This window comes from Carettochelys insculpta, chromosome 2, assembly GCF_033958435.1.
Source record: "Carettochelys insculpta isolate YL-2023 chromosome 2, ASM3395843v1, whole genome shotgun sequence".
Taxonomy (NCBI): domain Eukaryota; kingdom Metazoa; phylum Chordata; order Testudines; family Carettochelyidae; genus Carettochelys; species Carettochelys insculpta.
Window position 1 is genome coordinate 68,032,170 of NC_134138.1, and position 25,056 is coordinate 68,057,225.

The window sequence follows — 25,056 nt, forward strand, 5'->3', positions numbered from 1 at the left end:
AGGCTAGGTGACTTAACTGCTTCAACCACTCAAATCAGAAACAGTACTGAAATCTACAGCACTTGTTCTTTGGAAATTTACTGCCACATGTCTGTTACTGGAAAAGAAAGGGCAGGTGAAAGGTTTTGGAATAGTTGAAACTAGCAGAGTACCATCTCTACAGCTCTCAGACCTACTACAATGGGAAAAAGGGGTGTTACCACATTTGCCACAGGTGGAGAACGGGGCAGCCCCTCTGCACAAGCGCCCCACCACATGGTGGGAAAAGTGTGTGGCAGCCGCAGAGGCAGCTCCTCTGGCCCCGGCAGGCTCCAGCCACATTCCAGGGTGGCTTCTGAGTAATCAGGGGAGTCAGAGCTGTGGCGATCCTTTATATAGCTTTTGGGCACCACTGGACTACAGGTATAGCTACACAGCAGCAGAGAGTCAGAGCTCAGGTTCACAGACTCAGACTCATGCTAGAGCTCTAAAACATAAAGCAAGGTCATGACATTCAGAAATTTAACATTCACAAATTTAATTATTTGCAGACGCTGGCCTCCCCCGCGTGGTACCGGGAGAGGAAGGTGCGTCACTTGGCCCCTCCGTCATGGGTTCGTCAAAGCCCCATGCTGGCAATCACTCCCTCCCAAAACAGCCTGAATGAAGTGGCCTCTTAAGGAAAGACCACCCCCATGTGAGGCTCATCTTGAGGATGCACCCTCAACGTAACAGCCACAGCACAGGGCCCACATCTATTTCATTCCCCCTGCCACAACACAAACATTTACGGATCTGGAGATTCAGCTCAGCAGACGTGCGCCATCACACTGCGCATGCCAGCATTCCAAGGAAACACTGTAAGGCTTTTGGGAATGCCACCGTTGTTGAGCGAGGGGCAGGGGCAGAGCGAGGCGCACTGGTGTCCCAGGCTTGTGGTTCCATCATGAACAGAATGGGGGAGACATGCACAGAGCTGACACATGCAGTTCTTCAAGCACTACCAGCTCTGTGTGGTGGGACGGCTGGGGGCGGAACTGCCTTCGGCTTCCATATCTGGGCAGTGGGCAGGAGGTAAAAGGATATTTGTGAAATCCAGCATTTGCAGGGGTTCTCAACATCAAACCCTTGTGAACATTGTGACCCTACTGTAATCATACAAAGGTTTTGGCTCGTTTGCACTCAAACCCATCCACTTTCTTAGGCTTCGGAATCTGACTGTCTACATGTCTATTTTTAGTGCTGAGACTGTAGTCCTGAGCTCAGACTCACTGCTACAGATATTTGTATTGCCCTGTATACATACCTTCAAAGACCTGCTAAATGCCTCTGTGTTTTACAAGAATTTCAGGAACCTGACTAGTACTAGACTATCCAGGAGTTTCTATGGTAGGTGGACCTATTACATCACATGAGTCTATTTGGAAGTTAACTCCTCTTCTGAGGAAAAAAAAAATCCCTTTAGGTTCAAAGTACCTGCAAAACCCCTTCCTTGTGTATCCCACATGGCAATTACATTATAAGTTATATGTTGTGTCATAAAAGCTGGTAGGAAGAGCCTTTTTAACTTTTTATATAGCACTTAAGTATAATCATAAGCATTAGGTTTCATAACTTAATGAAAATCAAGTTAGGTTAATGTAAGAATGGTACTAACACTGCATAAAATTTAAAATGGAGTCCCATTGCTCTCAGTGTGATTTAAGTTTAGTACATTTGAAATATCTGAACTCCACAGACTTTCAATGAAGTCAAAACACTTACTGATTCCATGTTTAATCCAGTTTGTTCAGAAATCATCTCAATTATATGTTTAATCCAGCAGATCATCTGGAACAGCAAAAAAACTCTTCCCAAACTGGTATTTAAACCTTCCAGATCTGCAGGGCTGCTGAGGTTCCATAGTCCCTCTGAAACAGAAAGCTAATATTATAAAAGGCTTCCTTAAATCTGATGAAAAAAAAGTCATACATTCCAACAACAATCCGTAGAAACTAACTCTGAAAGCAGAACTCTTTCAGTAAAAATTGTTCTGCTCCAAGTACCTTCACAATGGACACTTATTCTAAACAGATTCTAGATGAAAAAAGAAATGTCACTTTAAGATACTAAAACTGTTGTATCAGAATGTAGAAACCATTATATGACATGTTTTCACTTCAGCATTAAGCAGCAGAAAGTGCTAAACATAATTATCTGATTGTTAGTACGTGATCAAGAGTCACTTGGAACACAAACTGAAAATTGCATTTTGGACACCATCAGCTTAACAGTAACTTCTGTCAAATCCCTTCCCTAGTAATTGTTATAACTAAGACTACTGTGAACAAATCAGGGGAAAAAGTATTTATCCTGTTGATTTGTTGACTATTACTCTGCATTCTTTTGTAACACCTTACTGTTCCTGGGGTCTGGTGAGGGGTGGAATCCTGTACACCCAACAGGTGAGTCAAGACAAAAAAATGGGGAAATTATTGTCAAACTACAAGACAGAAGTCAAACGCAGATCTGGGATTTGAGAATATTTGAAAGCCATTTTTGAAAACTGCTATTCAATTTAATCATTGAGAGTCTTTTTAAAAGCTTTTTGTGGAGAAAATTTTGACGGTTTGGCTTCAAGGTCAGAGTAGAAGATGAACAAAAGTGCAGCCCAAACCTCCTCCATTTATTGAAAAGATGTTTGTGCTTCCACTCAATGACAATTAGTAACTATTGTAAGATTCAGGACCATTTTTAGCTTCATCTCAGTTCAGATACAGAGTAAAGTGCACTGAATCATTCGGAACAACAGGAACATTGTATTGTGAACTGTACACGTGGATTTGTTGGAAGCTAGTAAAATTCCTGAGTCATTATTCAAAATATGCTTAAGTAATGGGGAAAAAATGATATGCACGAAATATGTTCAAGTCAAGGGATTAGAAGACACACGAAAATGCCTGCAAGCATCACAACAGCTCAGAGAGCTAGTGTTTCCATTACAAATATGTTTTTTTCAACAGTTTACCACTCCTATGCCAAGTTTCCACACACAGTATGTTATTACTGAAAACTCAGCTCTGAAGATTCTTTTAAAAGGCAAGATTTGAAAAGCTGGTTGACCAAGTTTCTTTCCACCACCATAAGCACTTTTTAGTTGTTTAAGCCATGTTTTTTGCACATGCACAGAGCAAGAGGTTAAGTTTGACAGAACAACTATTCTACATCAGAGCTAATAGAGAAAGGACTACTCATAATTTAGGGTGTAAACTGCTATAGTTTTAAGCAATATCAGATCAATGGTAATTCAGACCTCAATGTTCAGTAGCTAAACTACTGATCAGTATTACTGAAAAAGACGCACTAGTGTGAATTCATTCTTTCATTTACATTCACGTAAGTAACGTTCTCACATCAAAGTAAATGACCAACTATTTTATCAACTACAATTGGTTAACATAATAAAAGCATTGTGAATAATTAATAATAAAATCAGGCTTTTTTCAATATCCTCTGCTACAAAAAACCAAGGGGACATACTGAAGAGGTACTTGCGGTTCTCTCGTCTCAGTCTGGTTATCACCAGTCTGGATACTTAAGGAGACATGCGAAGACGGAGAGAAAAACTATTTCAAGCCACTAATTTCCTTTTGAAGAAGGTCCTGATCTGGCTGTCACAGAAATTAATAGAAGTTGTACCATTTAGATTAATCAACTTAGAACCCATGAAGCACGAAAGTGTGTTACAGTCTGCTTCATGCTAGCACACAGTACCTCCCTAAAACACTGCATTAACCCAGGGCAAATACTCTTAGGGTTTGTCTACACTAGCCGCCTCCTTCGAAGGGGACACAAACGAAAGAGAATAGCAATGAGGTGTTGCACTGCATATGGAGCACCTCATTAGCATAATTCCCGCTTCATGAACTGCAAAGTTGCTAACTTCAAAGCAGCGGCAAGCAGTGTAGCTACAGGCACTTTGAAGTACCTGGACAACTTCCAAGTTCCCTTACTCCCAAAAATAAAAATTCCTGGAAGGTGTGTCTCCTATACTTTATATAGCTCCCATACTTGAGACCAAACTCAACACTTGTTCGTTTTATCAACAGTGGTGGAAACCTTAAAGTATTTGTCAAGTAGCAGCAAGATGCTATCTTAAGGAACAGTTACTTAGCACAATTTTGTCTCATCTTTTCTCTGGGAATGCAGAAGTGGACAATATTTAACATTGCATCATTATCAAGGTGACTGACACTTTGTCACCTCATAAATGTAGGTAGTAATATGGAAATTCTGCTAGCAAATGCCTAAAAAATAAACAATTTTCCACAGTAAGAATCCACTCAATTTACTCTTTGAGAGAACAAACAGTTTTCACAGATTCTGGATGTTGTTTTAAAAGTTTCTAGCTTTTATTTTTGTAAAACAACCCATTAAGTGTTAAGTTAGCAAACAAAATGATTCAGTGGATGCTGCACCTCATAGCTTTCTCAAGCAAGTGAGAGAGATTGGCCAGTTGTGATGAAGGGTATTCACAACCTTGAGGACTACAGAGAACCTGACAAGCATCATGTCAATTTCTCCTTTATATAATACAAATTCAAAATACCACAACATCACCACTGTAAAATGCCACAATTTGTAGATACTAATTCAGTTTGTGAAGTTATAAGTAGGATTTTCTTCTCTGTGATGATGCCAACAGACCCTACAAGAATACCAGTAAAAATTAATAACTCTCCTAAATAAACAGTAAATTTGAAGGGAAAGACAGAGTGCCTCTTTTATCAACCCCAATTAGCCTGAAAATGACAATGCTCAAGGACACTTTCCTGGCACTTCTACTCTACAGACTGGGAGTGCTGCATTTTTCTACATGAGAAACTAGTCTCTCCTTCCCCCCATTTTTCACATATGCCTATATTAGTACACATTACTCAAGATTTTTATATCAGACATTGATCTGTAATAGTTAGGGAAATAATACCAATTATTTAATAACAAGTTATAGTTGTAAATCCAAAAGCAATTTTTGAATACAAACATAAAACATTGTGGAGGAAACTTAAAACAAAACACTCAACCAAGGCCTACACAGAAATGGGGAAAAGGAAAAAAAGTTGAGACGCCAATCAGAAGCGGACACATTTATGAAAATAGCTGCATGTCTTATTTGACTGAGTCTGTCCACAAGTGTCACTCTCCTTTTTAAGTGAAATAGATGCATTTTCCTTCCTATAAAAAAATCTCCACCTCCCACTCATTTATGTAAAAGCTATGCAGACAACAGAAGAATGTGATCAATTTATATAAAGTGTTACCAAGTGGACAAACTAAACAAAAAGAAAAAGAGGAAATCTTCCCTAATCTCTTATACAGCAAGGAGATGTTGCCTACAGGTACAAGATTAAGGGAAATATGATACTAAAGTAGGCAGTGTCCCTTTAAAGCAAGGATCTTAAAAATCAGGTTTACCCACTTTAGCAGGTATGCATGTCTGCACAGTCATTAATGCTGGCACATGCCCCAAAAACATCTGATGACATCACACCTATAAAAGGAAGTACATGGAAGCCAAGCCTACCATGGGCTCTACAGGAGCATACCTCCGGCTCTGTTGCCATGTCACCATAACCCCCAGAGTAGACACTGCCTTGAGCAGCAGATAGGGTTTTCCCATTGCTATAGGAACTTCACCTCACCAAGACACAATAGCTAAGAAGCATTTGTCTGTTGACCATCTGTTTAGCGGTGTTCACAATACGAGTTAGGTTTGAAGAGCTGACACACTGTGTGTAGATTTTTTCCACATTTTTGATTACTGTAACTATGTTTAGCTACATTTTCAGTATAAACCAGGCCCAAGTGCCCCAAACAACCCACCCTATAGAGAGAGAACAAGATTTCAGACCAACAAACAAATAAGTTAAAAACCCAAAGCCAACATAATCCACACTCAAAGCAGCAGTATACTAAAGAACCATCAAGAGTCTTAATGTGGGACCAGCTTGAAAACCACCTCTTTCCCAAACTAGTGCAGACTAGGTATTTATAAAGGGTGACATGACTCGTAAACAGAGATTGCACAGTCATTACTAGGATCTACTTATACCTGAGCACCACAGTAACAGTCTTAAGCTGCACCGACACCATGGAATTTATTGACAAAACAGGGGTTTTGTCGAGAAAACCAGCAGAGCATTTACACTTAAAATGTGTTCTGTTGGGAAACTGTTGATAGAACGCAGTACTTGTCCCAGGAGAATTTTGTCACTCCTGTATGAAGCAGAAAGCTTCTGTCGGCAGAGTCTGTCGACAAAAATAAAGTGTAGATGCTCCAGGGTATGTGTGTGAACAGAAGAGTCCTCCATGGTTCCAGCCAGCTGGAGCCAGGCTGTTCCCCTAGGCAGTCTTAAAGGGAAAGGAGCCCTGGAAACTCTGTACCAGGAAGTAACCGGCGTGCATGCAGCCTGGTGTCAGACACCCCCCGTGTGCACACCAAGTACACAGCAGCTTCCTGGTCACCCAAGGACCCTCCTGGCCCCTCCAGGGAGCAGGGAGAAGAGCCCCAGGACCACTCCTGGACAGAAAGAGGCAGGCCCCATCCTGGACTGAGCCAGAGATCCGGGACCCACTCAGCCTCTTGGCAGAGGAGACTGTGCTCCTCAACACTGCAGCCAGAAGGTGAAATGCCACAGGCTACAACCAGGCCAACACTGCCCTCGCAGCCTGGGGACACCCCGCCTGGACTAAGCAGCAGGTCTGGGAGAAGATCAAAGAGCTCTGGCAGGGCTATACCCAAGCCTGGGACATTGCCGGCCGGTCAGGAGCCCAACAGCCAACCCACACATACACTGCAAGCTACAAGACCTCCTTCGAGCAGAGGACACCTCCCCTCCTGCAAGCCCCCAGGACATGGCTGAGGAGGCCTGTCTCCTCTCCCCCATGGAGCCAGAGTCCCACCCAGAGGAGCAACAGCATGGGATGCAGGGCAAGGCAAAGGCCAAGGGTGACACCACCTCTGTAGCTAGTGATGGGACCCTGGTTGTTAGCCGGAAGTCAGGTCCCTCCTCCTGCCAGGGCACCTCCAAGGCTTTCCCAGACTTATTCAAAGGGCCCACCAGTGAGTATCGCATGGGACACACACCCTGGCGAACAGTGGGGTCGGCTCAGGTAGGACCCCACCCTGCCAGCCCAATAACTGCACATATGCGCAAGGCATTGTGTTCCACCCAGTCTGACCGTGCAGCCTCAGGGCGCGGGTGCCAGCCCACTACCAGGCCCATGGGAGGCCACAAGAGCACCAAGGCCCCCAGAGAAGGGGGAACCGCCTGCCCCTGGCACGGCTGGGAGTGAGACAGCCACATGGGCAACAGGCCAACACCAGACACACCACTGGGGACTGCGGCCTTCTGGCATGCCCATGGGACACTGGCAGCACTCGCACCCACGGACAGTGTCCTGAGCTGCACACATTTGGGAGCCCACCTGCCACCCATGAAGGATCCCCACCATGGCTGTCAGGTGGCAGGGGGAGCATGTGGAACGGGCTAGTCCCTGGGGCATTGCAGGCCCCCCGCAAGCAGCAAGGGCCACCTGTGCTCCTGTGACATTCCCACCCCCAGGTCAGGGGTGGGGTGAAGAGCCTTGGAGTCCATGTGGTGGGAACAACCCACTGTTTCTCCTCGTCTCCCTTACAGCAGCACCATGCGGGGCGGGGGGGGGCAGACCAGCCCCAGGGAGGGGCCAGAGCTGGGGTGCCACCAGGGCCACAAGCACTGGGATGCATTGGTGCCCCACTGTGGTGGGGGCAGGCCTACAGCACGAGGGCCTGTGGCAGGGACAAGGAGAGCCTTGGGCGGGTTGCTGACATAATGGAGCAGCGGCTACAGGCTGACAAGGTACAGTGGGCAAAGGACTGGGAGTGGCAAGTGCAGGCAGGGGACCAGCTGATGTCCTGGCGAGACATCATCACTGGCATCTGGCGAGACTACCTGGCCCATCCACCCCACACCCACACCCACTGCCTCCACTCCCCCCACCAGCCCTGCTCCCTACACCACCCCCGTCTGTCTTTCCCCAGCCTGGGGGGACTCTGGCAATCTTGGACATTGCCTGATGGATCCTGTCCTCAGCCACTCCCCAGGCTCTCCCAGACCTCCCCGCACTTTGTCTGCCAAACCCAACACCCCTACTCCCCACGTCCCCCCTTCAAGCATGACCCTACCGCAGCCCCTTCCCACACCAATGGCCACAACCCAGGCCCAACGCAGACCCCAAATCCGCAGCATGATGGGATCCTACGGCCGATGCTGCTTGGGGTCACAGTCCCTACCCACCTCCCTGAACTGAAGACTGCCACCCCCTGTCCCATTACCCACCCTCAAAGTTCTGGTGCCTGCCTCCCTGTCCCATGCCCCCCATGTATGCAGTCTGCAAAGCATTTACCCCATACACAGTTAATATCCCAGCTGAGCTTTCACATGGTTTGTTTTTTGCACGGTGCCTGTCATTATTGTGGAGCAGTCAGGAGGGGTGAGGAAGAGGGGTTGTGGCAGGGCTGCAGGTCTGAGGCCCCAAATGGTGGTGCCCTGGGGGTGGTTATTGGGGTCCCTAGGAGACTCTCTCCCTCAGTGCCTCCCAGATCTGCAATCTATCTTGATGGGCCTGGCAGATGGGGCTATACTCCCAGCAAGAGCAAGGCCTTCCCCTTCCCCAGGTTGCGGAGTCACAGCATGGGGGACATCGTCCTCCCCCACGTCTGGGCATGTCAGAAGACAGTGACAATGCACCTTGAGATACCCAGAGGCACACTCCACCTGCATCTGTGCCTGCTTGAGGCAGGCATTAAAAAGTTCCTTGGGGGGGGGGGGGGGGCAGTGGGAGGAGGAGGTTTCTAGGTATCCAGTGTAGGGCCTCATCAGCCAAAGCATGATCCAGTGTAGGGCCTCATCAGCCAAAGCATGAAGGAGTAGGCTCAGTCCCCACCATGCACAAAGGCATGTCCATGTCCCTGTTGGCCAGCTCCTGTCAGGGGACAAAGGTGCCCACCTCCATGCTCCAGAACAGGCTGGAGTTGGGAACCCCTAACACCGTGTGCCCGGCCTGCCCACCCGATAAACACGTTTATGAAGCGTTCGCAGTGGTCAACCAGGGCCTGCATCACAATGGAGTGGTACCCCATGCTGTTGACGGACCATGGAACACTGTGGTCCAGGGCACAGATGGGAATATGGGTCCCATCAATAGCCCCAAAATGTTAGGAAACCCCAGGTTGTTGAATCCAGCAATGACCATGTAAACATCAGCCAGACAGAAAAACATCCACACCAGGAGTGGGTTGATGGCCCTCATGACCTGTGGGAGGAGGAAGCAAGACACATAAATGAGGGAATGGGGCAGAAGGTGGTGGTGTTTGAGCCCTTGGGCCTGGGGTATTCCCAGTTCTCCCCCTGTCCCCTACCAAGCTCTTCAGGACCCCCCTCCACGGGGCTGACCCCCAAGTAGAAGGACTGTGTGCAGATGGGTCACTTCCCTGTCCCCCTGAGACTCTGCCCCTGCTCCCCAAGGATTCCCACTGGGCCGGACCCCCTCTTTGCACCCCTGTGCAGGGCCTGGGGCCTGAGAGTGCCTTACCTGAATGAGGACAGCGCTGACAGTGGACATGCTGGTGTCAAAGTGGTTCTCCATGGAGTGGTAGCTGTTGGGGGAAACCAGCTTCCAGAAAGCAATAGCGATCTTCTTCTCCAGGAGGATGGTGGACTGTAGGTGGGTGTCCTGTCTCCAGAGGGTGGGGGCAAGCCAGGTGCAGAAATTCTGGAGCCACTGTCTGAACTGGTGCACAGTCTGAACTCGTGGTATATCGCCAGACCCTCCTGATAACCCGAGGGTGCGGGGGCTGGCAATGCCCTGTGGCAGTGAGGAGGACATCCTCCTCATGGGAGGTGTTGGCCTCACCCCCCTGGAGCAAAAGGGCCGGGATGAGATGCAGCAGAAGCTGCAGCAGCAGTGTGTGAGGACAGAGCAAATCTGTGGGCTGCTCTGGCAGCAGGGCACACTGGAAAGGTCAAACTCTCTCACAGAAAGCTTGGGAGCCCTGCACTTCCTTTGCTGTCCGTCCAGGAGGTATGCAAGCCTATGCATGGGCAGGGAATGGGGTTGGGGTGAGCCCTTCAACAGCGCGCCTGTCTGGAGCCCCAGGAAGGGCTTGGCATCCATGCAAGCCTGTCTTCCAGGTCACTGGGGCCCATTTCTGCCAACAGAGCAGTTAGAGTGTGTCAACACTCTATCGACAGAGCAAGCCTCTATCAAGCGTAGATGCGTTCTGTCGACAGGAGTTTGGTCGGAAGACATCTTCCGACAGTGAATCCTGTCAACAAATCACTGCAACATAGATGCAGCTTTAGTGTTTATCTATGCTCCAGTTTCCAGAGAGATTCCTACCAGAAAAATCAAGTGCTACAACATATTCAAAACCATAAGACATTTATAGTAAAGTTTTATAAAACAGAAGCAAAATTAAGTCGTTTGCATACCTGAAAGTATAGAAGAACAGTCTCTTACCTTGCTAGCTACAAAAAAAGAAAACTTCAAAGAAAAACCTATATGAATATCGCAGTTTGACCACTTGTCTTCACAAGGAATTGTTCAACACAGATCTAACCTTTGCTAGCTGATGTTGATAAATAGATTCCTTGCTCTTGCTTATCACAGGAGTGCTCCTGTCTTTTCAAAGACAACAGAACTACAATTTAATTTCTCCAGTTAATGAACAGCTTATAAATTGCCATCCCACCATGTTGCAAGATTATTAAAGACATTCCATGATCATTTTCCACTTCCAATGGACTTTAGAAGTGACTATATGAAGCTGTACTGGAATCAAGCAAGTGAAAGCTCTCATAGCCAATTTATGAATCTGAAGCCACCTAACTTCCATACCTGAATTGTGCTAAATGCAGTCTTGTGTAGTATCCACTTATGCCAAACAGAGTAATGAAGGCATAAGTTGATGGTGGGGAGCAGATTGTTAAAGTCTCTGTGGAATTCTTCTAGAGTCTATAAGATGGGTCCAAATCATAAAGATGTCTTCAATGTATCTTAAGTAGAGGCAAGGTAATAGGCGATGAGAGCTGAAGAATCGTTGTTCCAGGTCAGCCATAAATATATTAGCATATTGTGGGGCCATGCGGGTGCCCATACCAGTTCCACTAATCTGCAGGTATAAATTGTCCCCAAATTGGAAATAATTGTGAGTGAGAACAAAGTTACAGAGAGACTTTAACAATCTGCACCCCACCACCAACTTATGCCTCAATTACTCCACGTGAGAGATGCACATTTCCTGGACGCTACAGTACAAATCAAGGATGGCCTGATCGGTACCACACTGTACTGGAAACCCACTGATCACTATACTTACCTACATCCTTCCAGCTTCCATCCTGCACACATAACTAGATTCATTGTTTACAGTCAAGCCCTTACATACAGTCGCATTTGCCCTGATCCTACTGACAGAGACCAAAAATGACAAGATCTTTACTAAATATTCATAAACCTGAATTACCTACCAGAAGAAATAAAATAAATAAATAAATGGACAGACAGGGCCAGACAAATACCCAAAGACCAGCTACTCCAAGATCGGCCCAAAAAAGCCAAGAACAGAACACCTCTGGTCTTTACCTACAGTCCCCAACTCAAACCACTGCAATGCATTATTAAAGACCTACAACCTATCCTTAAATCAGGATGCCACACTCCAGAAGGCCCTAGGTGACAGGCCTGTTCTCTCCTACAGACAACCTCCCAACCTTATGAGGATTCTCACCAACAGCCACAGCCTATACCACAGGAACACCAGTCCTGGGACTTTTCCTTGCAACAAAGCCCGCTGCCAGCTTTGTCCATACATCTTTTCTGGAGATACCATTACTGGACCTAACCAGGTTATTCACAGAATCACGAGCACATTCTCATGTTCCTCAGCTAACATCACATATGCCAACAATGCCCAGGGGATGCTTTGTATATTGGACAGACTTCAAACTTCCTTAGACAAAGAGTTAATGGGCACAAAACAGACATAAAAACACTCCTGTTCCACAAACCTGTTAGTCAGCATTTTAATGGAGTGGGCCATTCTGTTAATGACTTAAGAGTTTGCGTATTACTGAAGAGAAACTTTCACAGCACCCTTCAAAGAGAGGCTGCAGAACTGTCATATTCAAGTTCAACACATTAACACATGGTTTGAATGAGATTGGAATTTTCTGAGTCACTATAGGGGCTCGTTTGCATACTTGGCTTAATCTAATTCTTGACCTTCTCCCCACTGCTGCCCCTCTACTCTCCGGTTTGCTCACCCTGATATTTTTTTTCTGATTTGTCCACCTTGATTACTATTGTTGGCTCTCTGTACCTTAAATATTGAGTCTGTTCTGGTCTGGCTATGGTCTGAGGAAGTGGGTCCATCCCACGAAAGCTCACCCAATAAATTATTTTGTTAGTCTTTAAAGTGGTACTTGGCTGCTTTTTTATTTTGGACCAGTAATAGTTACAGCTGTGCTTGAAACAGGAACTCTCTAGACCTGCACGTGAAGGTGCTGAAGGGTTATCAGAAAGGCAAACACCAGGCAGACTCCAGGGCGCTAACCGAAGCTACACGTGGCGGTTACTAGCACCGACAGGCTCTGCCATGGCTCCCAAAGGGTAGCACTATGGGAGGGCAGAAGCCCGCAGCGACCGAGTACGCGCTGACTCCGAGCTTACCTCCCGCGGGGTGGCGTAGCCTGGCCTAAGGGGAAGGAGCTTCTTGGGGCGGAAGGGCTCTGGGACCCTGGCAGGGCGAGGGGAGGGGAGAAGGGGGGGGTGGGGACCCCAGGCTCCCTCCCGCCACTGCCCAGCGGGAGGAACCGACGACAGGGAGGGGCTCAGCACCAGGCCGAGCTCCGAACCGAGCTGCCCGCCCGCGCCTTACCCAGCCCCGAACAACCACCTAGCAGCGCCCACCGCAAACCCGCCCAGACTCACCAGCCTGCCGCCCAGCCTAGGCCGCGCTCGCCGCTCGCCGGCTCCTCAGCGCCAGCGGCTCACGCTCCGCACAGCCGCACCAAGGACGGCATTGACCAATCACCGCCGCGCCTGCGGGAGGCGGGGCCTAACCTGACCCTCACTAGTCAGACAGAGCCGCGGCCAAACCGGCTGCCGCCCAACTCGCTTCTGCCCCGCTCCGCCCCGCTCGCGTCCGTGATTGAAGGGCGCCGTCCACGTGAGAGTTCCTTGATGACGTCTCCTGCGCGGCTCGTCCCCTAGTAAGCGTGCGCGGGCTGGGGATTCTGCGAGCGGCTGGGCTTGCTGGCCCCGGGAAGCCTGGAGGGGTAAACAAACCTCGGTGGAGAGTGGCACAGTCGCAGGCACCCCCTGCGGGTGCACCGGCCTCTCTGCGTCTGTGATCCTGGTCCCCCGCACCCCAGGCCGATCAGCTGCTGGGTCTGCTCCAGCGCTGGGTGCTGCAGTGTTTTGTTTCCCAGAATGGCACAAGAATCATGAGCTTTTCATTTGTCTGTATAAAGTCAGTGAGTTTATTTGAACTCCACAGAAAAGATCTCTTTCCGTGTTACCATTGTGTAATGGCAACAGATCCAGGTCTGTACTTAGGACCTTTTGGGACTAAAACCACACGAGCTTCAAGCACATGAGCTAAAAGGCAGTAGTACAACAAAAATAAATCTGCGAGAGGCGTGTGAATTGACCACTCGCTAATGATTTTGAGGCACAGAAAAGCAAATCACTTTGGAAATTATACACGCGTTTGGCTCATTGGCGGTTTGTACCATGAGAAGCCCTTCCCATCCCCCAAGTTTCTACTGAGTACACCCCTGATTGCAAATATTAATAATTCATTAAAGCATTCCCAAAGAATGAAGTTTTTACTTTTAAGTTGGTGATGAATGGCTTGCGTTCATGCCTGTTATGAATAAAAGGAAGCTGATAAGAGCTATGTAGTCAGCCAGAAATCTTACCTGACCCTTCTAAAAGCTCTTGTGACAGATACTTAACTACATGTAGCATCTTTAGGGACTAGGGCAGCGTTTCTCAATGTTTAGGTGAGTTGACATACCTCCTGGAAGACCTAATGTACTGTCAAGTTAAACCCTGGACTAGGGACCATGTTGTTTATATAGCCCTGAGGCCATGGTAAGCAACTGGAGGACAGGAGGGCGACCACAGCTCCTCTAAGATATAACAACAGGAGGGAGTGATTAAAGCAGTCACTCATATTGTAAATGCCTCCAGAAAAGTACCACCATAAACTGGGTTTCAGTCTGAGTATTCCAGCAGATAGAGGACTTTTTTAACGTAAAAAGGTGAGCTTGACCCATCACAGACAGAATGTTCTTTCCAAGGGAGGGCAATAGTCTCAGCTATTACTATGGCTATTAGTCAGTAGCTTGACAAATAACAAGCAGTTCTATAGCACCTAAAAGACTAACAACTGAGATTTGCTGAGTAAGGCCCACTTCTTTGGACAAGGGAGGGAAGCAACGTTTGGGGAACAGGAATGATTGAAAGATTGTAGCCTGCTGTGCCCCATAAGACCGATTTAGAGTCCTGGTATATTTAGTGTGTTTAAATCAGGTTACTGTTTTTTACATGTTTTCTCAGTAATGATTTTGACCATAAGAATAAATGCATTGTGCTTTGTAAATGCTGGCTGGTAACTGATGTACACTGTTGTAGCCCCCTGGAGAAAGGTTAAATACAGTGCTGGAACTTGTTCAGAACTACTCAGGAAATCACAGTAAAGTGTAGAGGCACTGCAGGCCTAAAACCTAGGTCCAAGGGGGAGAGATGTGGGTCTCTGAGGAAGGTGACAACAGCAGCCTGAAACTTTAGTAGGTGCTCTGGAGGAAGGGGGAGGGGGTGAAAGGAGGAGAGACTCTGTGGTACATTTCAGCCTGAAACCGTGACAGCTCTCTTTGTCCTTTTAAATTGAAAAGTGCTTTCCTATGTGTCTTTTCAAATTGACGTGTGTTATGAATGAATGCCTGTAAAGGGTTAAAATCAGAGAGTGGGTTTTCTTTTGCCAAGCCGCCAGGTGAGCCAATGGGAAGAGAGAGGGGGATTTTTGGAATTGAAGCAGTTACCTGCTGAAGAGTTTTTTTTGTGTGTGTGGTTAGAGGAAAGAGACACAGAGGTGTTTAAGCCTAAACACGCTTAAGGAATTCAGTAAATATCCAGGACAACAGGAAATCTGGGTATATCAATATGTAAATAGAAAGGAAATGTTTACTCAGATGTGAGCAGGTTATTTTTTTTTTTATTTGGGGGTTGATCCAGGACTTCTTAGGCTGGCTGATATACCCCCACGACCCCCACTCTGTACACTGTTAACTTTTAAACTGGATCCCAGGGATGTAATAGTCTGTGCTTTAATCAGTTTTCTTAAGTTGTTCTGTAACACCTAGTAATCAGGTATGCTTTAGCACATAAATCTTTCGTTTTGGTAATAAATCAAAATTTTTTAAAGGCAATGATTTAATTCCTGTATCCAAGAGAAGGGTCTGTGTATATGCATGCCTAAGACTGAAAGGTCAGCTATTAAACTGCTGCTTAATTTATTCCTCTTTGCTTTCAAGAATGGGGTTACCCCCGCAGAGACATTCCAAATGAGCCTTCCTAGATTTTAAAGAGGGGTTTTCTCACTTGGGTGGTGGCAGCTGCCTCCCAAGATCAGGGCATCTGTGACTTTCAGAAGCTTTTAAGCAAAAAGCCTACAGAGGCAAGGTATTTTTAAGGTCTTTTGCAGGCACCCACCTTGGAGTGTCAGAGTGGAGGTCAGCCTTAACAGACCTATTCTCAGCTTTCATACATTATTGAGCAATAATAACAGAGAGGGAGCCGTGCTAGTCTATATATTATCAAAACAAAAAGCAGTCAAGTAGCACTTTAAAGAGTAGCAAAATAATTTTTTAGGTGAGCTTTCATGGGACAGACCTACTTCTTCACTGGTATGGCTATCGTGTGAAGAAGTGGGTCTCTTCAATGACAGCACCTAATAAATTATTTTGCTAGTCTTTAAAGTGCTACTTGACTGCTTTTTGTTTTGATATAATAATATTTGTTTTGATATTATTGAGCAAGTTAGTCTGTTCAAACATCATCCACAAGACAAAAAATACAGTTTAATAGTGTTACTGGAATTCTGAAACCCAACATGCTGTGCTATAAGTAAAGCAATTTTTTCCAAAGTGTAAGACTTAGAGAGAGAGAGAAGAATTAGTAGTTGAATAAATAGCAAATAGATCTCTTTCTAGTCCAGGATTTCAACTTTCATTAAAAAGAATAATCACTAGTTATCAGGGTTGTAAGGAAAATTTTCAAACTTTCAAGTGGATATAACTTTTGAAGAAATATCCATACGTCCTGAGGTTTGGACTGCCCCATTCTTTTAAATGGGAGTTAATTGAAATGCCAGTGATACTTTGTCTAAATGGCTTTGTTTAGACTGCATTTGTATTTCAAAATAATGTACCCAATTTACACAATGCGTAAGTGCATACATTATCTCAAAATACCTTATTTTGAACTTGGTTTTGTCCAAACAGCACTGAAGTTTGAAATAAGGGCCTATTCCAAAAGTTCCCTTACCCCTCTCACGATGAGGGTTAGCGGAACCAGAATACTGCACTTGAGATAGCAGTGCTATTTTGAGCATGAGGAAAAGCCAGGGAGGGAGTTGTTATTTTGGGACACCTCTGAAGTGTTTCCATGAAGAACTAGCTATCTGTGAGGATGCAGAAGATATATTCATTAAGATGGGCAGGCCTCTATCAGCACAAATTAGGGTTGCAAGATAGTCATTTTCTCTTGCATGGTTTCATTTTCTCAACAGAAGAGAGGGGTTCGGCTTTCCAAAATATGGAACATGCTGACACTGGATTAAAGAGTAAGTTTAAATTTATATGAAAATTTAAATACTGATGAAACAGATGTTTTCATGATTAAAAAAAATGCAAACTCTTGTTTAACAAGTTAACATTCACCTGTAATGACTGTAGCAGAAAAACAGCCTGATTGTTTCTAGTCAGTTTCAAATGTAAAACTTTTCTTTGTACAAACTGAGAAAACTGCAGAAGTCTAAACTGATTGTGGAAACACAGGTAAAGATATATTCATCTGAACATGTTTGTTTAGATGACATTGATAATTTCAATCAAATTAGTTTGCCTTAGAACCACAAAATGACAGATCTTAAAATTAGGTAGCCTTGTACATTACATCTCTGGTATGATTCCAGATTATCAGGTACAGTATCGTCTACTTTTCCCTTGCAGGGAGCACATCAGAACCATATACTTACTATACGGTAAGTCTGTTTGTATTGAACCTTGTTGTGTCACAATAACCCTGCATTACGCTTTCAGTAACCTCCCGCATTCACAAAACAAATACTCACAGTAACCCACTCCTGCCTAACCAAAATCCACTTATACAACAGAACAAAAAAGCGGTCAAGTAGCACTTTAAAGACTATAGGGGCTCGTTTGCACACTTGGCTTAATCTAATTCTTGACTCTCCCCCCTTCTGCCCCTCTACTCTCTGATTTGCTCACCTTGATAATTTTTTTTTCTGATTTTCCACCTTGATTATTATTTTTGGTTCTCTGTGCCTTAAATATTGAGTCTGTTCTGCTATGGCTATGGTCTGAAGAAGTGGGTCTGTCCCACGAAAGCTCACCTAATAAATTATTTTGTTAGTCTTTAAAGTGCTACTGGACTGTTTTTTTTTTGTTTTGATAGTGTATAGGCTAGCACGGCTTTCTCTCTGTTACTATTGGAGAGTTCAGGTACCAACATGAGATGTTTATAGGGGTTCACAGAGACTACAGATCCCACAGTACAATAGTCCAGCTGCAGAAAAGTGGCCCACAGGCAACCAAGTGCAAGGCACCCATGAACCCGAATAGCCAACATATGACATAATGCAGCATGCAGTGAGCGAGCGTTGGCGCCATAACCCCACCGAGACTACACATCCCATCATGCTATTATCCAGGGGGCGCCAGAGTGCGCCAGGCGAAAGAAGCCGAGCGTTCTGGACCGTGTAGTTTGCCGCGGCTGACTCCGCTCTCCCCACAATGCCGAGAGAGCGGCCAATCAAAGCGTAGCGCAACAAGGTTCGCTTTGAATGGCGGAGGGGCGCTGTTCGCCTCGGCCAATCGGGCTGCGGTAGGTGGTCCCGGTGGGTGTTGTGTGGGTGTGTGGGGGATCTGAATTCCGTTCCCCCCTATTGTCCCCCTCTGACGCCCGTTGCCAGGCCTCAGCGACACCAAGCTCAGTTCGGCCACGATGCGGAGCCGCCCGCGCCTGTGAAACCTTCCGGCAGCGGTAAGTGGGGCGGAGGAGCCCGGCAGGAGCCGGGGTCGTGCCCTGAGAAGGGCGAGCGGCAGCTGGAGGGTATAGGGGGGTCGGGCTAAGGAGGGAGGCGGGCAACGGCGTTGCCCGGGGTGTGTGGGAGTGGAGGGGAGGGGGCTGAGGAGGCGATGGGGCGGGAGCAGTGGGGCTGAGACCGGGACACGCACTTTTCAGATGGCGGGGCGGGGTGTCCGCCTTAGGGGGTTGCTTGGTCTTTGTGCAGCATGGTATGGACATAGACTCTGTAGATTATGGCCGGGTGGGGGCTGCCCCAGGCTACTGGTAAACTCCATACAGATCCTAGAGGGTTTTCGGCGCCTTAAGCAACAGTTTCTCCTAGTAGCGAAGAGGGCAGCAAGTAACTGGGTTATTTGGGATTAAGTCGTCTGTTGCTGATTTTGCAAAGTGTGTCCGTGTATACGGCAGCTTCACTAGTTTCTTCATTACTCCACTTACGAGGTGTTTTTTTTTTTAAAAGTGGCAGGAGATGGGTTCCAGAAGCTGCTGTTTTTGCCATGTATATGAATCTACTACATTGTGGATGCTGTAAACAAGGAATTCAAAGCACTTTGCAAACGCTAATGATTCTCACAAAACCTATGTGAAGGTCAGTAAATACCCTAGTATACAGGTGACTAGGAAACTAAAACAGAGCCAGATTAAGTTATTTTCTGAGGTCGCTCACAAGGTCCGCGTTAAAGATATGAAAATAATGTTTTGATGCCCACTCCATTTGTTTAACTTACTTCTCAATTCTTTTTGTTATTTCTGAAAGAAGACATAGTAACATGGTTTTGCCTTTTAAAAATTAAACACATAAAAACAACCAAATTATTTGTACATAGTGTTGTTGCAGTCTGGTTGGTCCCAGTAAGACTGGGTGGCTACAGTGATGTTTGTTATTGGACCATCCTGTGTTCATGAAATAAACTTTTGAGCTTACAGAGAGCACTTCTTCAGAGCTGAGTTAGTTTTCTAGACCTAAACAAGGAACTGTGTACATTTGAAAGCTCTCTGTCATCAACAGAAGTTAGTTCAATAGAAGAATTATTTGTAGTATTTAGTAAAAGGGAATAAATGATCTAGTGCAGAGGTGAGCAAACTTTTTATGTTGGGCCCCACTTTTCATGCCTACAGTTAGCAGCACCCCCACACCACCACCACCTGTTTAATGTGATCCAAACTGACAGAAATTTCAGTTATGTTCGTATGGGAGAAAAGCCTTTTGTCATGTGTCAGAAAATAAGTACGTATAATTTAAAAACTATTAATCAGTATATATCTTCTGTAAAGGTTGTTGGGCCTAAAAATTATATACAAATATTGAATGAGTAGCAACTAGCAAAAATTGTCATTCTCTGTATGTGGACTTCTACATTTCCAGTTTCACAGGCATAGGGCCCTCATCTTGTGAATTCCATTTGTCTGTATGCCCTTAAGAACAAGGTAGAGTGTTGAATTCGATGTTGACTGCTGTTTAATCGGAGATTCATTAAGAATGAAGTGTTAACTAATACAGACTGTTTTGAAACAGGTGTTGGCATAGGAAAATGAACTCCACTATGAATGAGGAGCCTGATGCGCTGGCAGTAGTTAACCAGCTGAGAGACCTCGCAGCTGACCCCCTAAATAGACGAGCCATCGTTCAGGATCAAGGATGTCTACCAGGCCTTATTTTGTTTTTGGATCACCCCAATCCTCCAGTTGTTCACTCAGCATTATTAGTAAGTAATTTGGATTAGTTTGTTTGGTTTTGATCAGTGGACTTATTTGCTTTGTATGCTGCTTATATCAAATTGTTGTCACTGTTCTGTTTAATTTTATGCCATGTCCATTTCAGCAATTGAAGTGACAAAGTCATTCTGAAATACTTCATGGACACGGGTGGAAAAAAAATAACTGCAGATTACTGTGTGTGTTTGTGTCTTTCCAAAGTTAACCCTCTAACTGGATATACAGGGAGAAAAGCTCTAATGTAGCTTTTTATATGTAAAAAAAAAAAGCTTTTTATATGTAACTGTATGGATGCTTCTCTTAAGACTTTGCCTGTGGTGCATGATAAATGTTGATAATGTGATTCTTAAAAACTAAATACTACACTGATATTATGCCTTTCTCTTGATTGGAATTGGGCAGGTAAAAAACAATATTTTTTAAATAGTTTTTATTTAACTATATCTTTAAAGTTCGATCCTATTATACGTTAAAAGCTCTGTTATCCAGCACTCAATTAGAAAGCTCAATTAACCAGCATTATTGATGTCTCACAATACAAATCATCAGTCTAGTAACCAAGACCAGTATGCTGCCCAACCACATTATGCAATTGTGTATTCTACCCTCTGACTTTCATGCAGAAGAGGCAGAAGGCAAGTACGCAAGCTGAAATAAGGGATTTAGTCAAAAAAAAGGAGCTTCAAGGGTGTGTCATGAGGTCATGACACATTACATCTAGAATAATTGATCTTAATAATGATTTATCTGAGGGACTGCAAGATCCGGAAGAGACTTCTGAATCAACAAAGAAAGATTGAATTCTGTTCAGTATAGTTTTATTAAGAGTATTTTTAGTGATCTAGATATGTCATGTGCTACCCATAGTGCTGTGTAATGTCCTAAGATACCCTACTATAGAATAAACTTTACCTGTCTATAGCTAAGTGGTTCAAGAAACCAACCATTCTGCAGTGCAGTACGGTTAATAGACTGGTGAGTACCTGTGTGTCATTTTATACTTTAATTGTTTTATTGCATTCTAATTCTCTGAAAGTTGGAATTCCAATTGTTACGTATAACTCCCAGGTAAACAGAATAGTGGATTGACTGGCACCACCCATTTCCTCAATGTGCCAGATAAGAGTTTTTACTGTATTTGTGTGTGTAGCCCTAGCTTTTTCCTGTCTTCCTATTTCATAGTTGTAAATTCATTAAATGATTTTTTTACTACTTGTTTCTTTAATTTTCCTGTTATTGGTGTTTAAAATTTGACACATTTCTTTTCCTAATGAAAAGTTCCACACTTTGAAAGCTCATCTGTTTAGAAAAGATGTTCATGGCTTCGTTAACATCCTTATTGCAAAAAACTGCACACTTAAACACAAAATTGGTAAACATAAATACATTACAATATAGTTTATGCTATATTTAACAACGAACTTCACCCTCTAATATAGCGAATTGCCACAAGTCAAGAAAACTGAAATGCTTCCACCCACTATGCTTCTCCATCAGAGTTTTCAGTTTCAAGTCAGATGACTTGAGACCATAAGTCCCATGCAGTGTTTTTAAAAATTCTATCTGCAGATGCCATAATACTGTCTTTGGAGAAGAAGTTTAGACTCCAGTTCCTTCAAAAATGTAGCCTGTGAGTATTTTTTTTAAAAAATACTCTTAATTATGTATTTAAAAGTCTAAAGAACTTTTTATTGTTAACAGGGAAGCAATTTATAGAGAGACAAAGATTTTATGACACTAAATTTTTAATAAAAATATGTCAAGGCAAATGTCAAGCACTAGTGTTAAATATTATGGTGAATTGGGCCTGATCTGTGAAATTCAGATTAAATCTTTCATCTTATTTCAGTGGCCTTTGGATTAGGCCCTCAATGACCTCATTTCAAAAGTGCTGACTGAGCATCAGTGTTGTTTGTAACATGAGCACCTGGGCGGTCACTCAGGGGAGATGCAGCATAGCTGATTAGTAGAGTGCCCACAGCCAGCAACATCCACATCCACACATGCCCTGGTGCACGTAGCAAAATTTGTTCTCTACATAGAGATGAAAAAGAGAGGGAACGTTGCTGAGCATCCCATGCTTCCATTTATATCAAATCACATATTATTACAGAAGGAATGCTTGGAGTGAAAAATGTTTGATATTAAATGGTGAGCCAAAGGAATAAGCAAAACTCTATTGCTTTGTCATTTTCTGAACATGGAAATACTGTGCTCAGGTCTTTAATTCCAATGATTGTTTAGAACATAGCAGTGCTTCAAAACTTACAGATTATAAATGGAAATGATTACTAGAGTATGATAAAAGTACAGTAGACCCCTGACTTGCGTTCTTACAACCCCTATGTAATTCCAATTTCCTGCACAACTTGGTGGAGCCAGGAAACTGCCCTGATGAGCAGGTGGAGGGGAGCTGGGGATCAGGCGGCGGCTTCCTGGCTCCCACAGCGAAGCAGGGAGCCAGGGACCAGGTGGGCAGACAACAGCAACAATGCAGCTTCTCCCAGCTGGGGGAAGCTGGAGAGGAGTAAGGCTGCTGCAGCTGCCTGCCCAGCTCCCCCCAGCTTGGGGAGCCGGGCAGGTGGACAGCCGCAGAGTGGCTTTGAGTTGCACTTAACTCATGTTAACACAAGTTAAGCATGACTTAAACTCACACATTTTGTGTGTGTACTGTGAGTCTTTACATCTTGGCAGGTTGCAAAGGTTGTAATTAAACTGTCAGAAATGTAGACCATGAGACTTCACAGACGTCATGTTACTTAGGTGGCGATAAAATGGCCTTGCATTCTAACTATCAAACATGCCAAAAGAGTGGAAGGATTTAAGAATAAATGTTATAAGTACATATTTGAAAAGAACAGTATATAGCACTTAGTGAAATGAAGAAGAAGAGAATAAGCACACTGTTGTGAGGGTTGTAAGGGTTCATTGAGGACTAACTGCTATATGATTTTACTTAAGGAATTAGTAACCTTTCATACTTCTATTATTATTATGTACTAGTGCAAGTTATCAGATATCTGCATGTGTATCTGATATCACTGTATTTTATGGTCCTGGAATGCAGGTAGATAAGTGGTGTTTAGATTCTGGGAAACCATTGAAGCACAATACAGTATTGAGCTTAGGAGCAACACTCCCTATCCCCCGGAAAAGGTAACAGTGCACCTCATCAACTTAGGAGTTCAAGATTTTTAACTAAGAAGATGGTATTGCAAACAGAGCAGTGTTAATAATCATTTGCTGGGAATCACGAGTTGTCAGCATCAAATTTTGCAGAAAGTTTCTTCTGTAAAAATAAAAAAACAAAACCTTTGGCAACAAAGTAAGCCCATATTGGGCTTGGGAAACAGCAGTCTCAATGCTCTAACCTTGATTAAAAAGAGATTAAAGCTGTAAAATCATTAGCTGTAAGGTGACCCTGAAGCTTTGCTTACAGTCATCTTCTTTACAATCTTTTTTAGATTTTTTTTTTCTTTTTTCTTGTCATAAGAGAATAATTAGCAGTCTGCCCTTAAGGTTGTTTAAAGAAATGAAATTTCTGTTAAACTTATGGCATTGTGAACAATGATTCCAAACACATCAGATGAACACTACATATAATATCCAGGAATCCTAAAAATGATACATCTTTCAGTTTCTGCCTGTTCTTCATCGTTTCTCTCTTTTTTTTTTTTTCTTGACAACAGGTTGAAACTTGAAGGCTGAAAAATCCTAGTTCTTTCACGTGGTACTTTTCATCCCATTTCACTACTCCTCTTATAGTTTCAACAGCATTTTTGATTTAAAAAAGAAAAAAAGCTGTATCTGTTCTATACATTATGGCACATTCTACTGCTCTTCTTTTAATTTGTTTCTTTAGTTTGAGGCTGCAACATTCACAATCTCCTTTTGTGGCATGCACATAATATTATAACATCACTATTGTAAATGAAGCCCTAGTGACAGCAATGATTAAGGCTATTCAGATATTAATCTGTGTTTGCAGTCAGACTGTTATATTGAAATTTTGGTTCTTTTTTATGTGTGAGTAGAGCTGCTGTTGAGTATTCAAAAAGTAAATACATAAGCTACTTTCCTGTTAGGAATTTTTTCTTTAAATGTGGTGCTTTTTTTGGCTGTAATGGTGAAGTGACCAAGAGCAGAAGGTTCTTAGAGAAGAAGCTGCTTTCAGTATTCTAGTGAAAGTTGGTTTTTGTTTGTTTAGTTTTTAATTTCATTGAATGTTGAGCCTTAAAAAATTGTGCAGTAGATTTGGCCAGTCGATTAACATGCTAGTAAAACTTCTTAAAACAGCTGTGGAAGATAAGTCACCTTGAGCATGTATTGCAGCTAATTTGGCTGTGTACTTAAAGTTCAAATTTAGCTGAAGTTTTCACACTGAATGAGGCAGAGATCCTGTGGTGCTCTGCCTTTATTCAAAGCATATTTTTCTTGCACAGCTGAAAACTGTGGGTGGTTCATACACTTTTCTCCAATACTGAAAATTTTGCTTTTTACATTAAAATTTGTGTGGCACAAGTTGTAGGTTGTCAAGAAGTGTTCTACACGCAACCTTATCTTGCTGTTCGGGCAACTCATTGAATAAGGCTGGGCTCCCCCTTCCCAAAATTCAAGATTGTGCTCTTTTTAAAGAGAGAGAGAAAAATATATAAAGAGTGCCATAAAATACTCAAGCATATCGCTAATAAATTTAAAAAAAATGGTTCTGTGGATAAGGTGGCACGGGCGAGGAAGTGGATGAGTTAGGGTCTTTGTATGTGCCGTCTTAAAACAAGCTATTTGGCACCCCTGTGAAATACAGTAAACCCTCGAAATATGAGCTTTAAGTTGCACGTAACTCGCTTTAATGCCCGTTAAGCACAACTTGAAGCTGCTCTGCAGCTATCAGCCTGCCTAGCTCCTCACAGCTGCGGACAGCTAGGCAAGCTATGAGCCCTT

At 44.1% G+C, this 25,056-nt stretch overlaps 2 protein-coding genes across 3 annotated transcripts in view; one reads left to right on the forward strand and one right to left on the reverse strand.

The window, feature by feature from the left end:
* Nucleotides 1-13,148, reverse strand: part of MTFR1 (mitochondrial fission regulator 1) — a 34,383-nt gene extending 21,235 nt beyond the window's left edge. Inside the window, exons 1-2 of one of the 2 annotated variants that reach the window (XM_074987131.1) lie at nt 12,994-13,148; nt 1,744-1,889 (exon numbers count right to left, since the gene is read on the reverse strand). In XM_074987131.1, coding sequence (XP_074843232.1) covers nt 1,744-1,809 — 66 coding nt within the window. In that variant the 5' untranslated portion in view covers nt 1,810-1,889; nt 12,994-13,148. Of the gene's footprint in view, nt 1-1,743; nt 1,890-12,993 lie in introns of those variants that run through there. The other variant, XM_074987132.1, reaches the window with a different exon arrangement.
* A 4,945-nt stretch (nt 13,149-18,093) lies between these two features.
* Nucleotides 18,094-25,056, forward strand: part of ARMC1 (armadillo repeat containing 1) — a 46,219-nt gene continuing 39,256 nt past the window's right edge. The window contains exons 1-3 of the mRNA XM_074987134.1: nt 18,094-18,354; nt 18,860-18,988; nt 19,916-20,105. Of these exons, the coding sequence (XP_074843235.1) occupies nt 19,932-20,105 (174 nt within the window). The 5' untranslated portion in view covers nt 18,094-18,354; nt 18,860-18,988; nt 19,916-19,931. The remainder of the gene's footprint in view (nt 18,355-18,859; nt 18,989-19,915; nt 20,106-25,056) is intronic.